We start from the raw sequence: 24,369 nt of genomic DNA on the forward strand, positions 1-24,369 counted from the left end.
TATGAGCAATTTTAAAGTGGAATTTGTACAAAATGTTTTGTTTATCCCCAGGTGCCTTGCCCGAGGCTTTACTGCAGAGCCCCTCGGCATCGGGTCACTGTCCACAGAGAATGTACCCATCGGCCTCCTCCTGTGTGTGCTGCTGAGTCAGGTAGGCCCCACCTCCTCCTCTAAGATGCACTAAGATCCCCGTCAAGTGCTGATGGGGAAAGCAGGCTCTCCAGAAGGCTGTAGGATTATACTTACCAGTTGCTTTTGCTGGTGACATGCTCTTGTGCTGGGCATTTGCAATTTGAGACAGAAGAGGGGTGAAGCCACAGAGGATAAAGGGTGGGGGGTGTGGAGCGCACAGCAAAGCTTTGCCTTTGTTTGCTTTTTCTATGAGTTAGAGAGCAAGGACCAGCATGATGGCTCTGCAGGCCAAGGCACCTGAGCTCCCACCCTGGGGACCCACATAGTGCAAGGAGAGAAACACAAAAGTGAGCAAGGGAGTGAGGCCTGAAGCCTGTGGTCTGCCTTTCCACCCTCACTCTGGGATGGCTGTCGGCAAGACATGAGACAAAAGGAACCATCTCTTGCTATGTGCTGCTGGGGCCATCGCAGCAGCTGAGGTGACAGGAAGGGCTTTTACTGGGCTTGTCCAAGACCTGGTTCTGCATGGTGTCTGTCTCAGCCTGTGGGTGGGAGGGCATGAAGCCCTGACTGTCTGTGAGGGCACACTTGGCAGCACTTGCATCTTTGGCTGCTTTGAACCTTTCTTGGCAGCAGTTTGATCCAGAATCAGCTGTCAGCTTCCCAAACTAAATCTGTTGAAGCATTGGAAGATGCAAGCCCTGTGGGCTTTATTGTTATTTATTTTTAACTGTTTCTTTCTCTCTCCCCACTCCTTCCTTCCTTTCTTTTTTCTCTTTCTTTCTTTCTTTTGAGACACTGTTTCTCTATGTAGCCCTGGCTGGCTGAGAACTCACTCTGTAGACCAGGCTGGCCTCATTCGCAGAGATCTGCCTGCCTCTGCCTCTAAGTCTCTAAGCCTGGTCTTGTTTTTATTTTATTTACCTATTTTATTTTATTGGTTTTTCAGGACAGGGTTTCTCTGTGTAGCCCTAGCTGTCCTGGAACTCAGAGATCTACGCCTCTGCCTCCAGAGTGCTGGGATTAAAGGCGTGTATTACTCGCGCCCAGCAAGCAGCCAGTGCTCTTAACTGCTGAGCCATATCTCCAGCTCCTTTAACTTCTGATTATCCTCCTGCTTCCCAAGTGCTGGGATTATAAACATGCATCACTACAGACCTGGCGTCTCCTTTTAAAGGAATCAGATTCCCAGAATTTTGCAAACACATGCCAGAATGTCCTGTGCTCCCTTCCCAACCTGCCTAGTGTAGCACATCTGCCAAGTGACCAGATTGTAGCCTGCGTGGTCACAGTGCCACCCATCGTCAGGAAAGCATTGGTTTTCCAGATGGATTTTTCCTTTTTCCTCCTTTCTTTCTTTCTTTCTTTCTTTCTTTCTTTCTTTCTTTCTTTCTTTCTTTCTTTCTTTCTCTTCTGATTTAAAGAGAAAGAAATAGAGGAGGGGGGACTGGGGGGGGCAGTGTTTGGGATGTAAAAAACATAAACAGAAGAACATTAGGAGGAGTGTCTGTCACACGTGGAGGGACTTGACTACTCTGCACTAATAGTTTAGAGCATCCCAGTTTGCTTTTTTTATGAGTGTGTCTCTTAAACTGAAGCAGCAAAGTTTTTTTCTATCCCTTGACCTCTGTCACCCAGATGCCCTGCTGGTGACACTTTGGTGACCCCTCCACCCTACTTCCAGTGCTCAGTCACTTCAGTCCTGAAGGCAGTGCACTGTGTGCTGCCTTTGTGCTGCCTTTGGTATGCCACCAACCCGCTGACCCATCCTTAAGCTTCTCCAGACTGTGGCTTGGTTTTGGAACCCTCAGGCTCCCTAGGAGGAGGCCCTGCCTGATCATACCTCTGCCTGTCCACTTGGTGGAGTTGACCTTTTTCTAAAATACCTGTACCCCACCTCCCCAAGTCTGGATAAGGTGGTTTGGAGTTCCTGAGGGATGGGCAGGACTCCAGTGTCTTCTCACCAGTGAGTCACACCTAGCATTGTCCAGTGAATTGTCTCCTGAGCCGAGTCCAGCTCTGATACCCTTTACCTCTGTGGACCAAGCCAATGGGACAGCTTCTCTCTTCTCAGACTAGCTCAGGAGACTCAGAGAGGCAAGCACCTTACTGAGTTACCAGCTGAGAGGCAAGTACCTTACTGGGTTACTAGTTAGTAACCAGCCATGCCAGGAACCTCTTGTCCCCATGTCTAATCAACATGGGCTGCTGTTAACTTGGGATTGCTCTGTCTCCTTACAGGGGAGGCTGGCCAGAATGGGGGACGCCAGAGACCTCTGCCCTCACCTGGACTCCATAGGGGAGGTGACCAAAGAGGATTTGCTGCTTAAATCTAAGGTAGAGGAACAGTCCCCAGGAACTAGGGCCCAGCCTAGGGCTGTCATGTGCTTGGGGGGGACCTTTATGAGGCAGGGCAGTATCCACCCCACCTCCCTGCAGAGCCTTCTGTATGTAATAGCCCTGCTGGCATCTGCAGGATGCTTTCTTCTAGGCGTTGGGTCCTGCTACCATTAATCAGTTTAGATAAAAACCCCCTGAGGGTCACTAATGGCTCCATCCATTTCCACTGGCTGGGTACATAGCCTTCATAAGGCAAGGATGAGCGTGCGGAGGCTCTTGTTTTTCTTCTGGCACTCTGGGCAAGTGCAGTACTCCCCAGCCACACCCTAGCCTTCCGTGTAAGAACACAGACACAGATCCTGATCTGCTTGGGTGTCTGCAGGAGAAGATGAGCTTCCTAAATCACACACAGCCACTGTGGTCTTCTGCTTGTTGAAGTGAAATTCTATTAAAAATCCATGGACTGGGGGTATGACTCAGCTGGAGGGCAAGCAAGGCCCTGGGCTGTTAGCACTTGGGAAGCAGAGGCAGGTGGATCTCTAGGAGTTCCAGGTCAGCTTGGTCTACAGAGCAAGTTTCAGGGCAGCCCCAGCTACATAGTGAGACCCTATCTCGAAATAAAATACACAAAGTGAGCAGGCCGGAAGGTTTTTCTTCGAAGGAGCTGGAGGCAGGGGAATCAGAGTGCGAGGGTCAGCTGGGTCTGTTTTAGCATCTCTGGATATCCAGAGACACCAGAATAAGGCCAGTGGTGGTTAAAAAGCCTCAGAGAGACAAGGATGAAAGCAGGAGCTGACAGCGAGCCCAGTGCAGGGACTGTGCTGATGAGAACTGGGAGGCTGCCTTTCAGGCAGGGCAGCAGCCCCTGCACTCCAGAAGGAGAGGACCCCTGGCACTCAGGGAAGGTCGGGATCAGTGTTAGTGGTCTGCTTGCTAGTCCATTTAAGGTTTGGCTGGGGTGATTTGAAATATCTTTATAGATATGATTTAAAAACCCACTCAGATGAAAGTGTCCACAGGCAGTTCAAAAAAGGCCTCTGAAGCCAAGGCCTTTGGGGTGGGTGAGTTGCAGCTGACAGGAGAGGTTACCCTGTGCTTTTCACCCTTGGCCACTTACACCTTTCTCTCCTACTGCTCTCCCACAGGGAACCTGCCAGTCATGTGGTGTTGCTGGACCTAACCTATGGGCTTGCCTCCAGGTAAAGGGTCCTCACATTCCAGGGTGGGCCCAGTCTGAACCCTGGCCTGGGAATACCTAACCCCAGTGGCTACTACTCCAGGTTCAGGCTCCAGAGATAGTCCCTAGAATGGTTATTCTGGCAGCCATGAAGAGAGACAAAGAAAACATCAGATTGGAGAGGCCTCTGGGTCAGGTGATTCTGTTGTCGTGAACTCTGCTGTGTCTGCCCACTGCACCCGCTGTGGAATCTCGGCTGGGGCCTGGCCTTCCTCACAGCAACAGTGGCCCCCAGGCCTCACTGCCCTGTGTGTAAACTAGGGCTAGTCACACTGTCCGCAGGCCCTCCAGTCCTGGGAAGTCCTGGGACTCACTGTGTAAATCAGGTTGCCTTGAACTCACAGAAATTAACCTGTGTTTGTTTGGATTAAAGGCGAGAGCCACCACCCTCAGAGGAAAAAAAGTCTGCAAAAATATAAAAGTGAAGCTGGGTGTGATGGCACACACCTCTAATCATAGCTTATGAGAGGCAGAAGCAGGAGGATTGTCACAGGTTTGCAGTCAGCCTTATCTACACAGCCACCCTGGGTTACCTGACATACCTTGTCTTAAACAGAAACCCAGCAGCAGGGCCAGAAAGGTGTTAGGAGGTGACAGCACCAAGTCAGTCTTTGCACAAGTTCCAGGGCCCACTTGTGCCCTGGCCTGTCACTCAGGATGAGCACCCTAGTGCTCCAGGTACCCAGGAGACAGCCGGAAGGGCTCACAGGAGCTTGCCTCTACTTCATGGGAACCCGTGGTCCTCTAGAGCACAGTGTGGGAACCTGACACAGAAATGCTGTGCTGTGACCATGGTCACAGCCAAAGGTTCTCTTCCTGGACTGTCTCTCCATGACACCAGGCACTAACGGGAAGGGGGATTTGTGGCCACTGTCTTCCAAACTGGCATAAAGGTCCACGATAAACACTCTGAGCCTGGGTTTGAGAGGAGGGTCGATTTGGGAAGAGACAAATGTGAGGCCAAAGACAGGGTTAGAAGTGAACAGACCCTATCTTGGGACACTGAGTTGATTTGGGGTCCAGCTGCTGTTGCCCTGTGTTTTGAACACTCATTGCCCATTCAGTGTCTCTTACACAGTCCAGGTCCCGTGTTCCTGGCCCAAGGAGTAAAGGGACAGATTCTGGCCCTAGCATCTGGATGGATAGTGTTTACTTCACTCTGTAGGGTCACAATTTTTTTTTTTTTTGGTGGCCACCCTCCTCTTTGGCTGCATAGACCTGTGATATTTTGGGGGGTAGGAGACCTTCAGTCACATGTTGGATATCAGCAACTCACACTGCCTTAGGAAAACGTTAGTACTCACTGTATTGATACCTCTTTTCTGTGGGTCAATCCATTCTCTCTGCCTCTCTTCCCAGGTCACCTGCCCCTACGTTGGTTGTGGAGAGTCTTTTGCTGACCATAGCAGCATTCATGCACAGGTGGGTGTGGTGGCTGGGAAACCCAGGGCACAGTCCTTGCCAGCGGCCTTATAGCTCCATCTACCTGCCCTAGGCCTGGGTGACTGGGCCTAGAAGGAAGAACAGTCATAGTCACAGCACAGTTGCTGCAGAGTTGCTAAGAGGAAAGCATGCACAAAGCCCCAAGCTAGCCCTGGCTGGTGGCTGGCCGTCCTGGTAGAGAATGACCTAACCCTGGCTTCGGTGGGAGGTGGGCTTACTGGGTCAGGACACCTGCTTGGCCAAGTTGTCTTTGACCTTGTTTTGGATTTTACCCTTCAGGTGAAAAAGCACAACCTGACTGTGAATCTGACCACGTTTCGGGTATGGTGCTACGCCTGTGAGCGGGAAGTCTTTCTGGAACAGCGCCTGGCAGTCCACCTGTCCAGCTCCTCAGCCCGGCTCTCAGAGCAGGTATGCAGCGCAGAGCTCAGGCTGCTTGTTGACACCAGAGTCCAGGTGGAGCGGTGTGACCCAAGTCAGGGCCCATGCAGGGCTGTGGGGTACAGCGAGCTGGAGCAAGGAACACTGGGTAGGTGTACAGGTCCATTAGTGCCTATGCGGAGGGCTCAGTGAGATCACAGGTAGCCCCTGGTAGTCCCCCATCTAAAGTGTATCCTGAGGAATCTGAGACGTCACTGCGACATGCTCCTTTGTGGGAACCACTGGGAAAGCACAGTCTGTGCAGCAGAAGGTGCTGGGCACTCCTCAGAATGGTACACTCGGCCCTTGATAGGGGCCAGCAAACCCATCTGTCAGGCTAGGCAAGCAACCCTGGAAGACCAGGCTGTTGTGTGTGAAGGTGTGGACAGACACGTGTAGTGTATAGGTATGTGGTAGGTAGAAGAGGTTTAGATATGCAAGTTGGGGTGTGCTTGTTGCTCTGACGTCTGCTGGCTGAGACAACTTGTCATGGCTCCTAGTGAAAGGATTTATTGTATACAGTGTGACTGGGAGATATTTGTAAAGGTTTTTATTTCTAACCTTTAAAAAGAGGGAGAAAAGATGTTTTTCTTCCATATATGCATGTATATTTGCAAATATTCACTCAGGAGCCAGAGGAGACAAAAGAAAGTTATCAGATCCTCTGGAGCTGGGGTAGGCAGTTGTGACCCTCCTGATGTGAGTCCTCTGCAGAGGTATATTTTCCTAACCACTGAGATGGCTCTCCAGCCTGGAAGTTTTTCAGGCTGTAACATTATATAATGTCCATTTTTTTTTGTTGTGAGTGTCAAGTGGTTAAAAAGTACAGATGTGTTCAGTAGCTGGTAGTGGCTTGCTCAGGAACCGGGATTGCATGGCTTTTCTTTGGTGCTCTCCTGCCACCCAAGCCTTCTAAAAGAAGCAGCAGTTCTTGCAAACACAAGGCAAGTCTGGGAGTTCCCAGAGCAAGGTCCCTCATCTCCCCTCTTGCTTGATGTTCTTCTCTTTGATGGGCTCACTCTTCTGGCTAGCCTAGATGCTGAGGGGCTGCACACTCTTCTTCGGGTCCCCCTCTACACCCCAGGTTTCTCTCTCTGGGTTTTTAATGCAGGATTCCCCACCACCCTCGCACCCTCTGAGAGCCGTCCCTATCGCTGTGGCTGACGAAGGAGAGTCAGAGTCTGAGGATGACGACCTAAAGCCTCGAGGTATTGGCAGCGGTTGGGTTAGAAAGCACCAGGATCTTGTCCCTGCTGGCTCCAGCTGCCATGGCACAGTGTTCAGGATGACAGGCACATAGGATGTGCTGTCCCTAGACATGTGTGTGACCTTCTCGTTTGTGCTGTTTGGAGCCTGAGCAAGGCAGAGTAGCTAAGTGGCCATTTATTTGGCATACATAGCCCTACTGAGGTGTTCTGAGCAGCAGTCCTGCTGACTTCCTGGGAGGTCTCTGGGTGGAATCCTTGTGTTGTGACCTCGTAGGGCCTGTGTAGAGAGTTCTGTAGAGGAGCCTTGTGAGGGCCCTTCTCCTAGACAGGATTCTCAGTCCTTCTCTTCCATGTTGCTTTTAGGCCTCACAGGCATGAAGAACCTGGGGAACTCCTGTTACATGAATGCTGCCCTGCAGGCCTTGTCCAATTGGTAGGTTGTCATCTCTTGAAGGAAGGGCAGGAGCTGTCCCTGGCAAAACCTAGAAAGAGCAGCAGCCCCCACCCTGTGCGGTGCACATTGGCCATAGACATTCCATATGATACACCTCCAAACCCCTAAAACCAGGCATGCCTGGTGACTGCCATCCCTTGAAGTATGATGTTAGCCCTCAGCCAGAGGAAGGGGCATGATAGGCAGAGTTAGCTCACTGGTGGAGGGTCTGCATAGCATGTGCAATGCCCTGGGTTTCACCCCCAACACCATGGACATGTGACTATCTACAAGAAGGCAAATTCATTTTAGCCCAGTCACATGGGAGAATGTCACAGGGCTGACAGTGGTGCAGAACCAGGCTGGTAGAAAGAGGAGCCAGGTGTAGGCCTGTTCAGTGGGAGTCTCTACACAGTTGTGATTGAGTGTGTGTGTGTTGTTTCGTTACACACACACACACACACACACACAAAATTGACACAGCAGTGATAAAGCAAACCCAGCAGCCCTCCCATTTTTCCTATGTATAGCTGTATGTTAACACACAGGACACACAAGAAGGAAGGAAAAAGAGAACAGATATGAATACCCAGAAACTTCTGGAAGGACAGCCCCCAAAAGTTCACAATGGCTATGTTGTGGTAAATATTAAACAGGTTCTGTTGTTACCAGTACAGCTGTCTCACTCCATGGAAGCCGCTTCAGTGTGGAGCTGGGCACATGATCCCAAGGCGCACCCTCCACTCGGTTCACTTCCCAGGTGGTTTACTCTGCCCACCCTAGCTGCTTCTGTCCCAGGTGGCCTACAAGTACCCAGCGTGTTTTTTTCACTCACTTTCCCTTGGTGTGTTGTTGCCAAGCCTTCCACATACATCACAACTCCGAATCGGGCTTTGTGCATCTCATCTCTTCAAACTCAAGAGCGCACCAAAACCCTCAGATCCATGTGGTGTGATATAATTTTCCCACCTAGACAAGTAAGATGATTCTATACAATTCCATCCCTTGTAAACTATACATAACCTTATCCATATAGATATTTGCCGAGAGAAACATCCACATCTGCTTCCATGTTACCTCCTCTTGAATCTTCCTGCTCCTCCTCCTCTGCCTTCCCAAAACAATCTCCCCACCCACTGTCTACTGTCCAATATCGTCTAGACAACCTACATGGCTGTCTCATGGCAATATGGTCAGTTGATACTGTTTGACTGTGTGTGTGTGTGTGTGTTTGAGAAAGACAGACAGACAGACAGACAGACACATCATGTGGTTTCTTGCAGTGTGATAGCTTCTGGAAATATGCAGAAAGGGGAGTTGAGGTGCTCTCTTGCCTGACAAGTCCTGCAGTGTGGGCACTGTAGGGAGCAGGGCAGCTCCACCCTGCTCATTCCCAGGGTCCAGCCTCAGGACCTGTGGCAGAAGCTCCCATCTGACTCAGGAGAGATGGACAGTTTTTGTTTCCCATAGCTGACAAGGCCTTCCTGTCTCAGTTCTGGAAGCCCATTCTGTAGAGGTCTTTTCCTCTTTGCACATGTCTGGTGTTGCTTTGTGTGTCCAAAATTCCTCTGTAACTACACCAGTGAAACTGGCTTGGGCCCTGTCCAGCATTCCATAGTAATCTGATACCTCCTTAGAGGATCCTGTCTCTTAGGACTTTAGTGTGAATTTAGGGGATTTTGATGTAGGTGGTCTCCTTCCAGTAATTTTCAGGGAGCTCTGGGTGAGGTGGCCCCATCTTCCATGACTGTTTCCACCTTCTGTTGCTCACTTTGCTCCTTCGTATATGTGTAGGCATGGGTGGAGTCAGGGACAACCTGAAGAGCTGTCTGTTTCTTTCCACCATTTAGGGCCAGGGATCAAACTCGTGTCATTGGGCTCAGTGACAGGCACCTTTACTTGCTGAGCCATCTCTAGCCTCTCTTAAATAACACCATGTTCCTCTCATTTCTTTTCTGTCCTGGCTCTCAACCCCCAACCCAGCCCCCCACTCACCCAGTTCTTCCTGGAGTGTGGTGGCCTGGTGCGTACAGACAAGAAGCCAGCCTTGTGCAAAAGTTACCAGAAGTTGATCTCTGAGGTCTGGCACAGGAAGCGGTGAGTGTCTGAGTCTGCCTGTCCTGTTGGTGGAGTTCTTCCTCTGGGTTCCTCCACAGCACATACGCATGCACTGCACGTCTAGTTTTGTTTAGTTCCTACTGTGAGCGGGGAGACAGGGATACAGAGCATGAGGCATTCATCTTGTTCCCGGCAGCAGAGCTTCTGACAGTGGAGCCAGGATCTGAGCTAATGGCCAGCCCGGATGGCAGCTGTTTTGAATGATGTCTCTCCTGAAGCCTGGAGACCATCTTGCCAGTGTCAGGTCTCAGCTGAGGCTGCAGTTGGGGGTGAGGTGCTAGTACAGGGGTGTTGGGTGCCTGCCAAGCCAGGGTTGTGGCAGCGTGAAGTGAATTTAAAGCTGAGGATCACAGCTGGGCCTCCTCTGGGCAGATGGAAGGTGAAGCAGTTGCTTGCACATGCGTGACTTGCTTCTCTCAGTCTCTGCTTCACATCCTGGCCCAAACCCGCCCTCGCCTGGCTTTCCCTGACCCTGAAGGCGCTTTCACTTTCCAGCCTCCCTTGCTGGGCCTGCCTGTTCTTAGTCCCTGACTCAGGACCAGCTCTCCCTCTTCCTCCCATCCCTCCTCCCAGCAACTGCAAAGGTCTACAGTATTCCTGCCATGTCCCTTTTCTCACAAAGTGTAACAAAATGGACCTCAGGCTTCCAAAAGCAAGTGAACAAAAAGAGCAGATGTGAAAATAAGAAGGAGCAGAGTCGGAAGTGCTTGAGCATGAACTGCAGGCCCGCACTAGTCGGAAGCGGGCTAAGAACCTGATGGCGGGCACGTTAGCCTGCTCTTCTAGGGATACCACTGTGGTCCTACTGTGCAGCACTTGTGGGCAGGGACATCTTGGTGCTAGTGTTTCATAAAACTCACTTGTGTGAAGTTTTAGGTTTTTCAGCAATGATCATGTATTGTTCATAATGAGGAAAGCTATATATACATTTTCCAGTGAGATTAAATGAACACACCCCCTGGGGCCTCTGTTAACTCAGGCTGCAGTGGTGTCTTGCTTCTGGATGTGGGTGTTACAGACTTGTCACCTGGCTAATGGGGCCAGAGGAGGTGGGGACAGCCTCTGTGGGTCTGATCTGCTTGCTCTCTTGACTTTCCAAATGGTGCAGCTTAAGGCTGGCCACCTAGACTAGTTGGTTTGGTCTTCCCACAGGCCAAGCTATGTGGTCCCCACCAGCCTGTCCCACGGGATCAAGTTGGTCAACCCGATGTTCCGAGGCTACGCCCAGCAGGTAAGCTGTCTAGCTGCTGGAGACACTGGCCCAGCTAGAGCAGACCTCACAGCAGGCAGAGAGCCAGGCATCTGTTGTCAGAGCGCATCTTATCACAAGGATTTGTGGTCCCCCAGTGACCTGTTGGCCTTTAGCACCACTTTACAGACAAGGAAACTGAGGCTTAAAGGACCATGGCACCCATGCCAGCCACACAGCCTGTAAGCAGTGGAGAGAGCTCCAGGCACCTACTTCAACCTTCCTGCCCCCTCAGCTCAGGGCAGCCTCCTTGGATGTTTTTCTTAATAATTTATTAGTTACTTATTGTGTGTGTGAGAGAGAGAGAGAGAGAGAGAGAGAGAGAGAGAAGGATAGAGGCTGATTGATGTTGGATATACTTTCTTAGTCACCCCCCCCCCCTTATTTTTCTGGGACAAGATCACTTAGCAACTCGGAACACACAATTAGGCTAGACGCACTGACCGGGACCCTCTTGCCTCTGCCTCTCTAGCTCTGGGATTGTGGGCATGCTGGACTGTGCCCTGCTTTCCTGTGGGCATGGGGGTCAGAGTTGGGCCTCAGGTTTACACTGCAAACGCTTTATATACAGAACCATCTTTTTTCCTTTTTTGATGGGGAGTGAAGATTTGTTCCTTGGTTTGGTTTTTTTAGACAAGCTTTCTCTGTGTAAGGCCATCCTAGAACTCACTCTAGACCAGGCTGGCCTCAAACTCAGAGATCTTCCTGCCTCTGCCTTCCGAGTGCTGGGATTAAAAGCATGTGCTACCACTACTGGGAACTTTTTTAAAAATAGGGCCTTACTATGTAAATCTGGTTATCTTGGAACTCATTATATAGAACAGGCTGGTCCTGTTTAGAAAATCATGTGCTAGGCATGGTGGCATACACCTTTGGTCTCAGCACTTGGGAGACAGAAGCAGGTGGGGCCCTGGAGTCTGGGGCCAGCCACTGTGTTTCCTGGAAGCCAAGGAAAGGGGAAAATTATGGAACCAAGAATGTGCCATATAAGTTCCTCAACCCATGCAGAGTCCACAGGACCTGGGGTAGGGACTCACGGCCAATCCTGTAGTCAGGCTGGACCTCTTCTGCTGCTTATATGTGGGTCCCTCAGACATAGGGGTAGGTACTGGAGTATCTTCTCTCTCATCTGCCACCTAATCCAGTCTGGGGGCCCCTGAGAAAATCCAAGCTGCCTCTGTACTTCCTGTTCTGTGAAGTGGTGACCCCAGTGACCTGGGCTCATTGACTACCACAAGGGACAAAGTCATAGGTAAGCAAGGCTCAGAGATGCTATTCATCCACGCCACACAGCACACGGTGGCAGGGGTGAGGTAAATTGAGCTTAGCCCTTACCACAAAGTGCCCCTGACAGAGCTGTGCTGTCCCCAGGCAGGATGAACACCACCCGGTGGTGCTGCTTGGCTGTTGGTGACATCCATCTGGGTCCCAGCAGAAACTGCTCTTGGTTCTTACACTTAGCAGGGGACTAAGCTGCTTGTCTGCACGGTGCCTGCCAGGACCTGTGGGTAGAAGCAACAGTGCCCATCTCCAAGTCTAAGGGCAGGCACAGATTTAGGCCTCTCTTGGTGGCCACCGGCTTCCCTGTGCTCTCACATAGCTTGAGAACTCTTACAAAGGAAGGAGCAGTGGGAGCTAGCTGAGGACTTGTCTCCACTCAGTCCTGACCCCTCCCTGAACGTCCATCCAAGGTGGAACCTCAGAGGGGCTGCCTAGGAGTCCACTTCTCTCATGTGCTCCAGGAGTAGCTTGTGGGTTGACAGGCTGCAACGAGGCTTGGAGCCCATGTCTGCCAGTGCCTTCAACCCTTGAGGTCAGCTGCCATCACGACCTCGGTAGGGAGGCTCTGCTTCCAGGCCACCTCCTAGCTTCCTGCAGGGCTGAATTAGGTACTGGGTCCTCAAAATGACACAGTATTTTTAGGAGAAGTGATTTAGTCCATGTCCTACCCATGTGAGTCAGGACAGTGGGACTCTGCATCCAGGGCCTCTCCTGCCACTGTGTCACACACAGGGTGTGGCATGTGAGCAAGCAGGAAGATGCAACAGTAGAGAAGGGATCAGCGTGGCTGTCTGTGTTGGGTAGCATTGTTCAGTGCAGTACTCTTGACAGGTCTGGCTTTCAGTGTCCTGCATTTTCATCCTTCTGGGGTTCCCGCCGCCCTGCTGACCCTGCTTAAGGAGCAAGAGACCTCACTGGCTAGATGTGTTTGCTCATCTCTCTTCCGTCACTGCAGGATCACAGTCGGAATTGGTTCTGTGGTTTACACCCAGGTCCCCTGGCAGTGTGACCCGGAAGGAGTCTCTGAACCTTGGTTGGGAGGGTCTAGGACAGAACTATGGTGGAGACTGTCTCAGGGGACTAAGCTGCTTGTCTGCACGGTGCCTGCCAGGACCTGTGGGTAGAAGCAACAGTGCCCATGGTGGCTCTTTATCCCTGGAGAACGCCCATGACATGATCCTGGTTGCAGGACACCCAGGAGTTCCTACGCTGCCTGATGGACCAGCTTCATGAGGAGCTCAAGGAGCCCATGGCAGCCTCTGTGGCAGCGCTCACGGATGCTCGGGACTCGGATTCCAGCGACACAGACGAGAGGCGTGACGGCGACCGGAGCCCGTCAGAGGACGAGTTTTTGTCCTGTGACTCAAGCAGTGACAGGGGTGAGGGTGATGGGCAAGGGCGTGGTGGAGGCAGCTCAAAGGCTGAGATGGAGCTGCTGATCTCAGACGAGGCGGGCCGAGCCATCTCTGAGAAGGAGCGAATGAAGGACCGCAAGTTCTCCTGGGGCCAGCAGCGCACCAACTCAGAGCAAGTGGACGAAGATGCTGATGTGGACACAGCTATGGCCTCCCTTGATGAACAATACAGAGAGGCCCAGCCACCATCACCTAGGTCCACCAGCCCCTGCCAGACCCCAGGTAACAGTCAGCCATGTCACTGGCTGGGCTACTGGGAAGTGTGTAAGCCCTATGTCCGATGCCTACCTAGCACTAACAAGCAGTAGTTAGAGGGTGCCCCCTCACAGGCTAAGAACAGCTCTGTGCTTGGTTCGCTAGGCTTTCAGAGCCACTACCCTGCCTAGTCTTGAGCAGGTTGGAAATGGACTGGATAACATCCAAGTGTATGTGATGGGGTGGGGGGTGGACATAAGAGGAAGATGTGGGGAGTCAGGTATTACCCTGGGAGGAGATGCTCTCTTTCTCTGGCCTCAGAGCTGGCACGGAGGGCACTAGCTTGGCTGCCCTGGCCCAGAACTTCCTTCCCTTGCTGTCCCCAGAGCCAGACAATGAAGCCCACATACGCAGCTCCTCTCGCCCCTGCAGCCCTGTCCACTACCACGAGGGCCATACCAAGCTGTCCAGCAGCCCTCCTCGTGCAAGCCCTGTGAGGATGGGGCCATCGTACGTGCTCAAGAAAGGTTCGGGGGCAGTCATGAACTCTGCTGGGGATAATATAGTGACCAGTTTGGGGCACTTCAACCTTGGTCCAGGCTGTGTGCCACTCACCTGAGCCCTTAAACCCTTGTAACAGCTTCGGGATGTATGAGGGAGCCCCATTTTATAAACAGTAGTGCTAAAGTGCCAAGGGGTGACGTGTAAACAGTGAGGGCTCCACACTGGCTGAGGAGGCTACTGTCTGCCTGCGCCTGCCAGGCAGGGGGGGCTGGCCTAGTCCTGTGCTCTGTTCCCAGCCCAGGTGCAGAGCACTGGTGGCCGGAGGCGGAAGGAGCAGAGCTACCGCAGTGTCATTTCAGACGTCTTCAATGGCTCTGTCCTCAGTCTGGTGCAGTGTCTTACCTGTGACCGGGTAGGTACATAGGGGAGGCTGGCATCCCTTCCCACCTGGGCCAGGTGGACTGTCCTGTGTGATATTCCCTCCTCCAGAAGCAGGTTGTCTGCTTCACCTGTCTGGGCAGCAGACACTGGTTGGAGTGGGCAGCAGGCTGATCTCCACCATATAGGTATCTACCACAGTGGAGACATTCCAGGACCTGTCATTGCCCATCCCTGGCAAGGAAGACCTAGCCAAACTTCACTCGGCCATCTACCAGAATGTACCAGCCAAGCCCGGTGCCTGTGGAGACAGCTACTCCTCTCAGGGTTGGCTGGCCTTCATCGTGGAGTACATCCGACGGTATGCTCATCCTCCTGCTAGCTGGGATTTTCCGTCTGGCCTGGCTTGCCTGGATCTACCAGCAATGCAGGGATAAGCATTCATGGGGCCATGGAGAGCCCATGAATCAGGGAAGCTGGAGGCCAGAAGATAAAGAGTTTGCTGGGTTCGAGGCCTTGGTCACTTTGGGATAGCCTGGACTAGACACTCCTTGAAGGTAAAGGGCAAATGACAACCCAGAAAGTAACCAAGCAGCAGGTAGAAATGAGGCAGCATCTTACCTGCCAAGGCCTGATGTGAAGAGTCACAGAAGGCAGCTGGCCTAGGGGAAGAGCACCTCCCCACCAGCCTTTGTTTAGAGATGTCCAGCCCCAGGCTGTGTCAAGCTGCCAGTCAGGTCCAAACAGACCTCAGCCACACCCCTATGCCCTGGCCCACAGCTCCTGTCATCTCTTTCCTGTCTATCTAGGTTTGTGGTATCCTGTACCCCAAGCTGGTTTTGGGGGCCTGTTGTTACACTGGAAGACTGCCTGGCTGCTTTCTTTGCTGCTGATGAGCTGAAGGGTGAGTGGCCAGGCTGTAGGGCAAGAGGATTGGGTAGAGCCCATTGCGGCTGTGCCCTGCTAACCTGCAGCCCAGACCCAGTGGGCCCAGGGCCACTTTGCTTTATGGACCTGACCCTGTTAGATCCCACTGACAGCTACTGAGGGTGCAGGCCTACAGCACAGCCTCCCACCTACACACATAGCGCTTCAGAGGCAGAGGCAAAAGACTGGGCTTTAGGGTCATTCTGGGCTCTATAGTGAGCTCAAGACCTCACTACCAGAGGCCTGGACTACAAGAGAAACAAAAGAACAAACGAGAGGCAAACGTTCACCTGCTGCCTACCAGGGCATGCTTGGACACCTCCCAAGCTGTTGCCTGGAACTCCTGGCTGCTGTTATTTTCCACCAGTTCAGTGGGCAGAAGGGATGTTTCACTTTAGCTCTGTGCTTCCTTGGTTATTTGTTTGGTTTTTGGTTTTATTTGAGACGGTCTCATGCAGCCCAAGCTGGCCTCAAATTCATTGTGTAGCCCAGATTGGCCTGAAACCACGGATCCTTCCTCTCGCTGAGGCTGTCGCTGTGTATCACCGTGACCAGCTTGGATGCTTAAATGTAGTTTACAACTGTTTATCTATGTACTTAGTGTGTGTGCAAACCACTATCCTAGTATGGAGTTTGTCCTTCCAGCCCGTGGGTCAGGTTGTCAGGCAAGCACCCTTACCTGCCGATCCAGGTTTCAGCAGCCTCCTGATTTTTTTTTTTTTTTTTTTACTTTTTATTTTTCTCCAGTTGTAAAAACGCACCACATTTTATTAGTTTACATGTGTTATGTATATTAACACCACGATGCAGCTGCCACCATATCTGTTCTCCCAATATTTTCAACCTGCAAATAAGAAACTATATCCACCAGACAGTTCTGCTCCCCCTTCTCCAGTCCTGATAGCCAGCATCTGCTTTACTATGTCCCCAACCTCCTGTGGTTCAGGGGACTGAATGCAGGGCCTTGTGTTTGCTGGACTTGTGTTTTAGCAGAGCCACATCCCAGCTAGTCTACTTTCTGAGTGTGAGAATGATTCTTCTGACTCCTGTTTCCTCTCGGAGCATGGTGCCCTCAGAGTTCACCCAATGGAAACATGGCTCAGAGTTAAAAAAAAAAAAAAATTCTGTCTTCTGGATAAGATATGGATAAGAATTTCCATTTTTATCTGTCTTGTGTGGAAAAGGGACTTGAGACCTGAACTCAGGAGCACAGAGATGGAATTTGTGAGTGGTTTTCCTGCTATGCATTGTTTTTCTTTTTTTATTTAGCTTTACTATTTTAATTTTGTGTGTGTGTGTGTGTGTGTGTGTGTGTGTGTTTGTGTGTATGTGTGTGTGTGTGTTTTTGTGTGTGTGTGTGTGTGTGTGTGTGTGTGCCCATGAGCAAAGGCCAGAGGTCTCGTAGATATTTTGTGTTGAATATTTTATCTGAATGTGACCACATTTGTGGTGCCTGCAGAGTTTAGAGAAAGTCATGAGATCCCATGGGATTAGAGTTACAGACAGCTGTGAGCCACCATGTGGTTGCTGGGAATTGAACCTGGGTCCTCTGGAAGAGCAGCCTGTGCTCTTAATCCCTGAGCCATCTGTCCAGCAGTTTGTTTTGGTGTGAGCCATGACACCTGGCATTTTATAGTCTTAGAACCTACATTTAGATTTTTGATCGATTTTTAAAAATATTTTTATTGCTGTATGTGCCACATTGTGCATTTGGAAGCCAGAGGACAACTTGAGGAGTTGGTTTATTTTGTAAGCAGTGTGAATCTGTCACCTGCCCGCCCTTGCTGCTGCACCCCCTCTGTTTTGCCTCCGCCTTTTCATTTGTTTCTAGCCCTGCCCATAGGGGAGTTTCAGTGCTTCTCCAGTCAAATACTCTCGATTTTTATTTGTTTGGTTGTTTGGTTGGTTGGTTTTTTCTTTCTGATTCTATCTCTGGAATCCCGTCATTTCCTGCCAGCTTTCTTTCCCCTTGAACGTAATTCATATTTGCCCTTTTTGTCTCCATCTCTCTGCTGACCTCTGGCCTTTGCCCCCTGTGCAGGTGATAACATGTACAGCTGTGAGCGGTGTAAAAAGTAAGTTGTACTGGGGGGGTCTGTCCCCAGCCTCCCGTCCCAGAGTCCTCTTGCTTGCACTTGCCCCTGGGCTTCCCTCAGACAGCCATGCTGGCCTCCAAGGTGACTAGGATTTGGAGGAGACTGACCGAGGCTTATGTCCTCCTCCACAGGCTTCGGAATGGCGTGAAGTACTGTAAAGTCCTATGTCTGCCTGAGGTGAGTGAGCCACTCTGTCCTTGTTGGACTGGGGCCCATGTGGATAGGGATGCGTGAATGGCCTGTGGGCCAGGAGCAGACTGTCCCTGTCCTGCACAGCACAGAAGGCCATGAAACTTGCCTGAGTACTTCGGCTAAGAGACCCCAGGGACGGTTGACAGAGGGATCCACTGTGACAGGTGTACCCTGAACTTGAGTTCATTCTTCTCTTGGGGGCTTGCTGAGGTCCCCAAGTGAACAGTGTAGGTGTGGTTGGTACAGTCTGTAGTTGGAGCAGAGACAAGGCCCAGGCTACGGGCTGGAAGGTGTGCAGGGAAACAAGCATGGCAGGCTGGGGCAGAGTCAGCTCCCTATAGGCACCGGTCCAGCTCACCACCGGTCCCTCTGGCAGCCACACCATAGGCTGCCAGGCCTTACAAGACAAGGTGGGGCCGTTAGTGCCCAGTGTAGGTCTCTGCCGTGTGTGAGGGACTCCATGCAGATCTAACAGGCCTGGGCCTGTGCAGGAGCTTATCTGCGAGTTTCCCCGTCATCTCCCCAAATGCCCAGCATGACTGACACCTGCTCTCTCCTCTCAGATCCTGTGTGTCCACCTGAAGCGCTTCCGGCATGAGGTGATGTACTCCTTCAAAGTCAGCAGCCATGTCTCTTTCCCTCTCGAGGGACTTGACCTACGTCCTTTTCTGGCCAAGGAGTGCACATCCCAGGTCACCACCTATGACCTCCTCTCTGTCATTTGTCACCATGGCACAGCAGGCAGTAAGTATGACCCAACCAGGCCCCTCTTGCAGTGCCTACTGCCTGTGACCTCCATAACTCTTGCTTGTCTATCAGGTGGGCACTACATTGCCTACTGTCAGAACGTGATCAATGGGCAGTGGTATGAATTTGATGACCAGTATGTCACCGAGGTCCATGAGACAGTGGTACAGAATGTGGAGGCCTACGTCCTCTTCTACAGGTGAGACTGGGGGCCCTGGCTGCAGTCTCTGAGCTAGCTTTTCTGTGGTGTCCCAGCACGCTAAGGGGTGGCTCTGCATACACCCTGGCCCTGGCATGACTTGGTGTCCATGCACACGCTGGCCCCAGCTACGGGCTCATATCACACCGTCCCTCCCAGGAAGAGCAGTGAGGATGCCATGCGTGAGCGGCAGCAGGTAGTGTCCTTGGCTGCCATGCGGGAACCTAGCCTGCTCCGCTTCTATGTGTCCCGAGAATGGCTCAACAAATTCAACACCTTTGCAGAGCCAGGGCCCATCACCAACCACACCTTCCTGTGTTCCCATGGAGGTGAGCAGTCTGTGCCTGGAAGAGGTATGAGGGTCGGGGTGGGGTGGGCCAAGCCCCAGCTCTCCCCTTCTGCTCCCCTTCACAGGTATCCCCCCCAACAAATACCACTACATTGATGACTTGGTGGTCATCCTTCCGCAGAGCGTCTGGGAGCACCTGTATAGCAGGTCAGTGCTGGGAGCTGGCTGGGTGGCCACGGGGCAGCACAGCAGCAGCCGCATCTTCTCCAAGGCCCAGTGAAGGAGACACAGTGGTTGGCAGAGTCAGTCAGCCGGTGGGCTCTGCCATGGGAATCCCTTTGCACATTGCCTTCAAGGCTGAGGTTGTCGCTAAGCTCCTACCAGGAACCTCTGACCTGTACCCAGCACAGGCTCTCTGGTGTGGGGCCAGAACTGGCCACTCAGAGAAAACTGATCTAGCCTGAGGACTTCAGGGTCAAGTGCAGTGACACCATGGTAGCCCACTCCAGACCCAGGTTCCTGCGGGGCTGGGTTTGTGGGATCTGCCCTTGGGAAGGATCTGCCCTTGGGAAGGGGTTCCTCCTGCCAGCCACCAGTGAGTGCTTCTGAGAAGCAGTCCCTTGACCTGTAAAGCCTCAAGGCCGACCTCACCTTCCTGTAGCCTCTCTACCCTGCACTCACACCACGAGGCCCCTGGTACTTGAGATGAAGCAGACACAGGGATCTTTGTTAGCTTTTGTGCTCAAGAATATGATAGAGATGACGGCTGAGGGCACGGAGGGGCACCTCCCTGCTGATGCTGGGTCTCTCCCTTCCCGAGCAGGTTTGGGGGCGGCCCTGCTGTGAACCATCTGTATGTGTGCTCCATCTGCCAGGTGGAGATCGAGGCCCTGGCCAAGCGCAGGAGGGTGGAGATTGACACTTTCATCAAGGTGCATGTGGGAGACAGGGACTTGGGGACCACATGCAGTCAGGCTATGAGTGGGAGTGCCCTGCAGAGTAGTGGAGGGAAGGCACCAAAGGGCCCTCTGCTAGCAGGGCCGTTGGCTGTAGTGAAGTGCAGTGTGCTTTACTTGTGCCTTGGTTCAACGGTTCAAGCTGAGTGTCACAGGAGCACTGCTGTCCCTGGGGAGCATTCCTACCCGAGGATTGCTAGGCTCTACACCCTCATGTGGAAGGTGCCTTAGACTCATGGAAAGTGTGAGGGGATCACTGCCTGGGGAGTGGAGCACTGCAGAGAGGCTGTTGGGGCAGGGATTGCTGTGGGTGGGGCCATGCCCATCCTCATACTGCTTACAATAGACGTCAGACAGGTCCTCAAGCATTTAAAATAGTGGGTGGAGGTATCTAAGGTCTCCTTGTAGCCATGGAGAAGAGTTAGTGTGGGCCTGTAGGTACAGCTTAGCACCTGTGATGCCCAGGCATCATGCCCAGCTCATGCACTGGAGCTGTTAGAATAGTGAACCATGGGAGCAGATGTTCTGTCTACAGTGGAGAGAATAGCATCTGCTCTGTGATCTAGTTGGCTTGAGAAAGTGCTAAAGGCATTATCTGCCATAACCTGGCTGGTCAGTGGGGAAACTGGCCTTTTCTGTAACATTTATTTCATGTGCTTGAATGTTTTGCCTGTATGTATGTATGTATGTATGTATGTATGTATGTATGTATGTATGTATGTATGTGCCATCTGTATGCCTGGTACCCTCAGAGGTCAGAGGGGAGTGTCATAATTGGAGTTTTGGATGGTTGTGAGCTACCATGTGGGTGCTGGGAATTGAACCCAGGTCCTCTGCGGTAAATGCTCTTACCCACTGAGCCATTGCTCCAGTGTTATGAATTTTCTCTTTTCTTGACTATGTCAAGGAGTGGCTGGTCTTCTGCCTGGGGTATCCAGTGTTTATAATGAGCTCAGGGCCTGGGGTGGGACTTCTTCAGGAAGTCACGAGGAACAGGGGAACAATTGACTGCCCCTGCCCGCCTTACCCCACAGCTAAACAAGGCATTCCAAGCTGAGGAGTCTCCCGGGGTCATCTACTGCATCAGCATGCACTGGTTCCGAGAGTGGGAGGCTTTCGTCAAGGGGAAGGACAGTGGTGAGTCGGGGCCCAGGCTTTCTGGGGTAGGACCTGCCTAGCAAGTCTTCAGTGCTCTATTCCAGGAATGCAGAAAGCATGGATTCCTCCAGGCCTGGCCGGCTCCACTGGCCTCCCAGCCACTGTGGCAGAGCACCGTTCCTATCCTGCATCCCCTGTGTCCTCCTGCTGACCCCTGGGCAGTTGCCCCTTCCTCCTGCAAGGCCATGACCTTGGGGTTTGATTGCCTCCTTGGTGGGTAGTTCTAGACTTTTAGAAAGGCTGGAGCACTCATTTGACCCCTTGAATTTGCAGAAATGAAGACAGCCTTGTGTTAAGTGAGCTATCAAGATATCTTAAAGTCACCAGTAAAGAGCAGCAGACCTGGGTCACCCCCATAGCCAGGCTCTTGGGGGCCTGGCAGGTTGACAGAGCCCATAAGTGTCATGTGCTAGGTATTTGCCTCCTTAGAGCATGAACAGCCAGTGCTGGAGAGTGTTGGATCACTGTTCCCCAGCACCAGCCTTTGCTGGCTGAAGCAGTCAGTGTGGCTGTAGTTGAGAACATAGCTCTGGGGTTCTGTCTGTAGCCTGGCTGCTGGCCTTGCCTTCCATCAGCATTGAGCTGGGCAGCGTTCTCCAGCTGCCCAAACCTCTGTCCTGTGTAAACAGTTCTCATTTCCGATAGTCTCTGAGGGTTAAATGGTCAGGAAAGGGTGCTCAGCACGTGGCAGCTACCACTGATGCCCATCACTAAAACACTGGCCTAAAATGAACTCATGTCCCCTAGGTATCCCCTTTTCTGGGTCCAGAGTCCTGAAAGGTTGGGATAGAATCATGAGGAAGGCTTCTGCGCATGCACTAAGTGTCCTGTTATCCATGGCTGGCCCTGTGGGCCCTGAGTAATAAGCCTTGATGAAGAAGAATAGCTCTGCCTGTAACACTAAGCTGTCTATTCCAGAGCCTCCTGGGCCCATCGACAACAGCAGGATTGCACAGGTCAAAGGCAGTGGCCATATCCAACTAAAGCAGGGTGAGTCTCCCAGGATCCACTAACCCAGCCACCAGTCTTACTTCAAAGTACCAGGTTACCATGAGAGTTCCTGTCCTTCCAGAAAGCTTTGCCATCTGTCCCAAAGTCCAGGCCCAGAAGCCAATATAGGGGATTTCAGGTACTTGGCCTTTGGCTGGTCCTCCAGGCCCTGCACCATCCTGCCTCTTCTACCTGCTAGCCTAGTTGACCCTTGGTCCTCTGGGCCTGGGAAACAAGAGACGACAGCCAGAAATGTCCTCTTGGGCTCTCAGAGGAACAGCATTTCCATGTGCAGCAGCTTTTTGGAAGGACCTGTGTTTACTCCGTCCCCTCTGGGGCACCTCATTCTCATCTCCAGGGTTCCCTGCCAGCAGGTATTTCTCCTGAGGGCTGGTACACAGCGTGGCCTCTGTGTGAGTGTGCCTCTCCTGTTCCACAGGGGCTGACTATGGGCAGATTTCTGAGGAGACCTGGACCTATCTGAACAGTGTGTACGGGGGTGGCCCTGAGATCGCCATCCGGCAGAGCGTGGCCCAACTCCCAGACCCAGAAAGCTTTCATGGAGAGCAGAAGATTGAGGCTGAGACCCGGGCTCTGTGACAGGCCATGCTGAGTTGGTGTGGCTGGCCCTACTCCCTCTCCACACTGCTCCACATTCCTCTGAAGGCTGTGTCCTGCTGAGTGCCCACTGTCCCTGAAGGCTGGTTTTCGACATTCCCCAGAGGCCGTGCCCTGCAGCTGAGCTGCCGTGTGCCTGGTATAGAGGCAGAGAGCGGCTGGTCCGCCTTGAGAGATGCTGTGCTGGGAAATACATCCACTCAGACCTCTGAGGACTCTGACAGTCATCGCTGTGTCCCCAAACTTGCCCTCTTGCTAAACTTGGGCCCAGCTTTTGTCCCAGGAGCCCCATGCTGCCCTTAGCCAATGCTGACCGCTGGGATGCGGGCTAGAAGTGGCTGCCACCTTTTGGGTATTATCTGCTGTATACTTGGCCCAATACCTTAGGGACTCAGAGGTAGATGTGCACACACGGGCAAAACAGATGGTATGGTCCAGCAGTCTGTGTCAGGGTGGAGGCCCCGGCTACCTGTGTTTGTTTTGTTGACTATTCTTGTGCTTGGAACAGAGAGAGGGCAAGTTTTGCTTTAGAGGGTAGGGGATCTGCCACTCTGTCCTTCTGAGTCCACTGACAGATTGGCAGCCATTTGCCCTGTGAAGTGGCTCCAGTAGGGAGAAGGAAAACATACCTCATGCACTGGCCACTGATGCTAGCTCAGCCTTCTGTGTGCTCTAGAGTGAGCCTGATTCCCCCGTCCCACCCCTAGCCTTGGCATCTAGAGCTGACTCTGAGGAGATGTGATCTGTGGCTACTACTTACACGGGCATGTGTCTAGAGTATTCTGCTAGGCTGCTGCAGAGGTCCTGGGACCTGCTGGGCCTAGAAAGACTGCCCTGTGTCTGGGGTCCTGAAGAAGCCAAAACGGAGCTTCTAGAGCAAGGTGTTCAAAGCTAAGACTGGGGTGGTGAGGGGGGATCCTGGAACCAAGATGGCTTTTCAGAAGTGGGCCCCAGCAGCTCAGCCCACAGACATGGGTGTTTGGAGTCCCACTGAGGTGGGTGGTATGTGAATTCATGGCTGGCTGCTGCTGGGACATGCCCTGTTGGCTGCCATCTTTTGAAGTCTGTTGTAGAGCCCTTAGCTCATTGCACTAGTGTGACACAGTCTGGTTTGTGTTCAGAATGTCACAATAAATACGTGTTCCTCTCCTGCCCCTAGCTTGTACTGTGACACTGCGGTGTCTGCCTTCAATGGTTATGAACACAGCCAGAGGGCCTGTGGAAGCTTCTGGGAGGAACTGGAACACTTGAAATACCACCGTGTTTTCCTCGAACACACCAACCCTACAGGGGGCCCATCAGGGATGTGCTAATGGCCAGCACATCCCACATGTTGGCTTCTCAACATCAGTTCCATTTATAGTTTCTTTCTGGAGGAAAAGAATTAAAGTATGTATTACTTTAAAAGCATTGAGTTAGGGACCTGACCTGGGGTGTAGCTCGGTGGTCAAGAATGTTAGGGGACCCAGGTTTAATGAGTCCTGTGTGGGAGAGCAGACTGTAGCCATTGATGTCCCATCATACTGAAGGGTTTACGAGTGCGGAATAGAAGCTGATGTGTTTATAAAAAGATATAGAGATGGGGGGATATGTTCTATGCAGGTGTGAGGTGTAGGGGAAGGGGGTGCCTCTGTGGGCCCATGTTTGAGGGATCCCTTCTTCCCCACCCCCGGGAACCAGCCACACGAAGGTATAGTATAGAATGGAGTTTATCCAAGGCATGGGGAGGGAAGTTAAGAGGGTAGTAGAGGCAGAGAAAGGCAGGGCGGGGAGGAGAGAGACAGAGACAGAAGAGTAGAGAAGTAGAGGCTGGCCATGAGCACATGGAGAGAGGAGAAAGGGAA

The 24,369-nt window shown here is 52.2% G+C and overlaps 1 protein-coding gene across 2 annotated transcripts; it reads left to right on the top strand.

Moving 5' to 3' along the window:
• Positions 1-72: 72 nt before the first annotated feature.
• USP20 (ubiquitin specific peptidase 20) lies at positions 73-23,806 on the top strand. 2 transcript variants are annotated; one of them, XM_080927760.1, is made up of 24 exons: positions 73-151; positions 2,374-2,469; positions 3,618-3,671; positions 5,069-5,131; positions 5,432-5,563; positions 6,684-6,780; positions 7,144-7,213; positions 9,197-9,310; positions 10,484-10,562; positions 13,051-13,498; positions 13,858-13,998; positions 14,272-14,387; positions 14,542-14,714; positions 15,163-15,257; positions 17,322-17,355; positions 17,508-17,553; positions 18,132-18,312; positions 18,388-18,514; positions 18,674-18,843; positions 18,929-19,010; positions 19,627-19,735; positions 20,794-20,896; positions 21,836-21,907; positions 22,347-23,806. In XM_080927760.1, exons 2-24 carry the CDS (start codon positions 2,389-2,391, stop codon positions 22,505-22,507), a joined length of 2,748 nt encoding a protein of 915 aa, XP_080783886.1. In that variant the 5' UTR covers positions 73-151; positions 2,374-2,388; the 3' UTR covers positions 22,508-23,806. The 2 variants fall into 2 exon arrangements, with proteins under 2 accessions (XP_080783886.1, XP_080783887.1); XM_080927761.1 differs by lacking the exon at positions 20,794-20,896 and having other exon boundaries at positions 22,347-22,482.
• The last annotated feature ends 563 nt before the right edge of the window (positions 23,807-24,369 follow it).

Source organism: Micromys minutus, assembly GCF_963924665.1.
Source record: "Micromys minutus genome assembly, chromosome: 13".
NCBI lineage: Eukaryota > Metazoa > Chordata > Mammalia > Rodentia > Muridae > Micromys > Micromys minutus.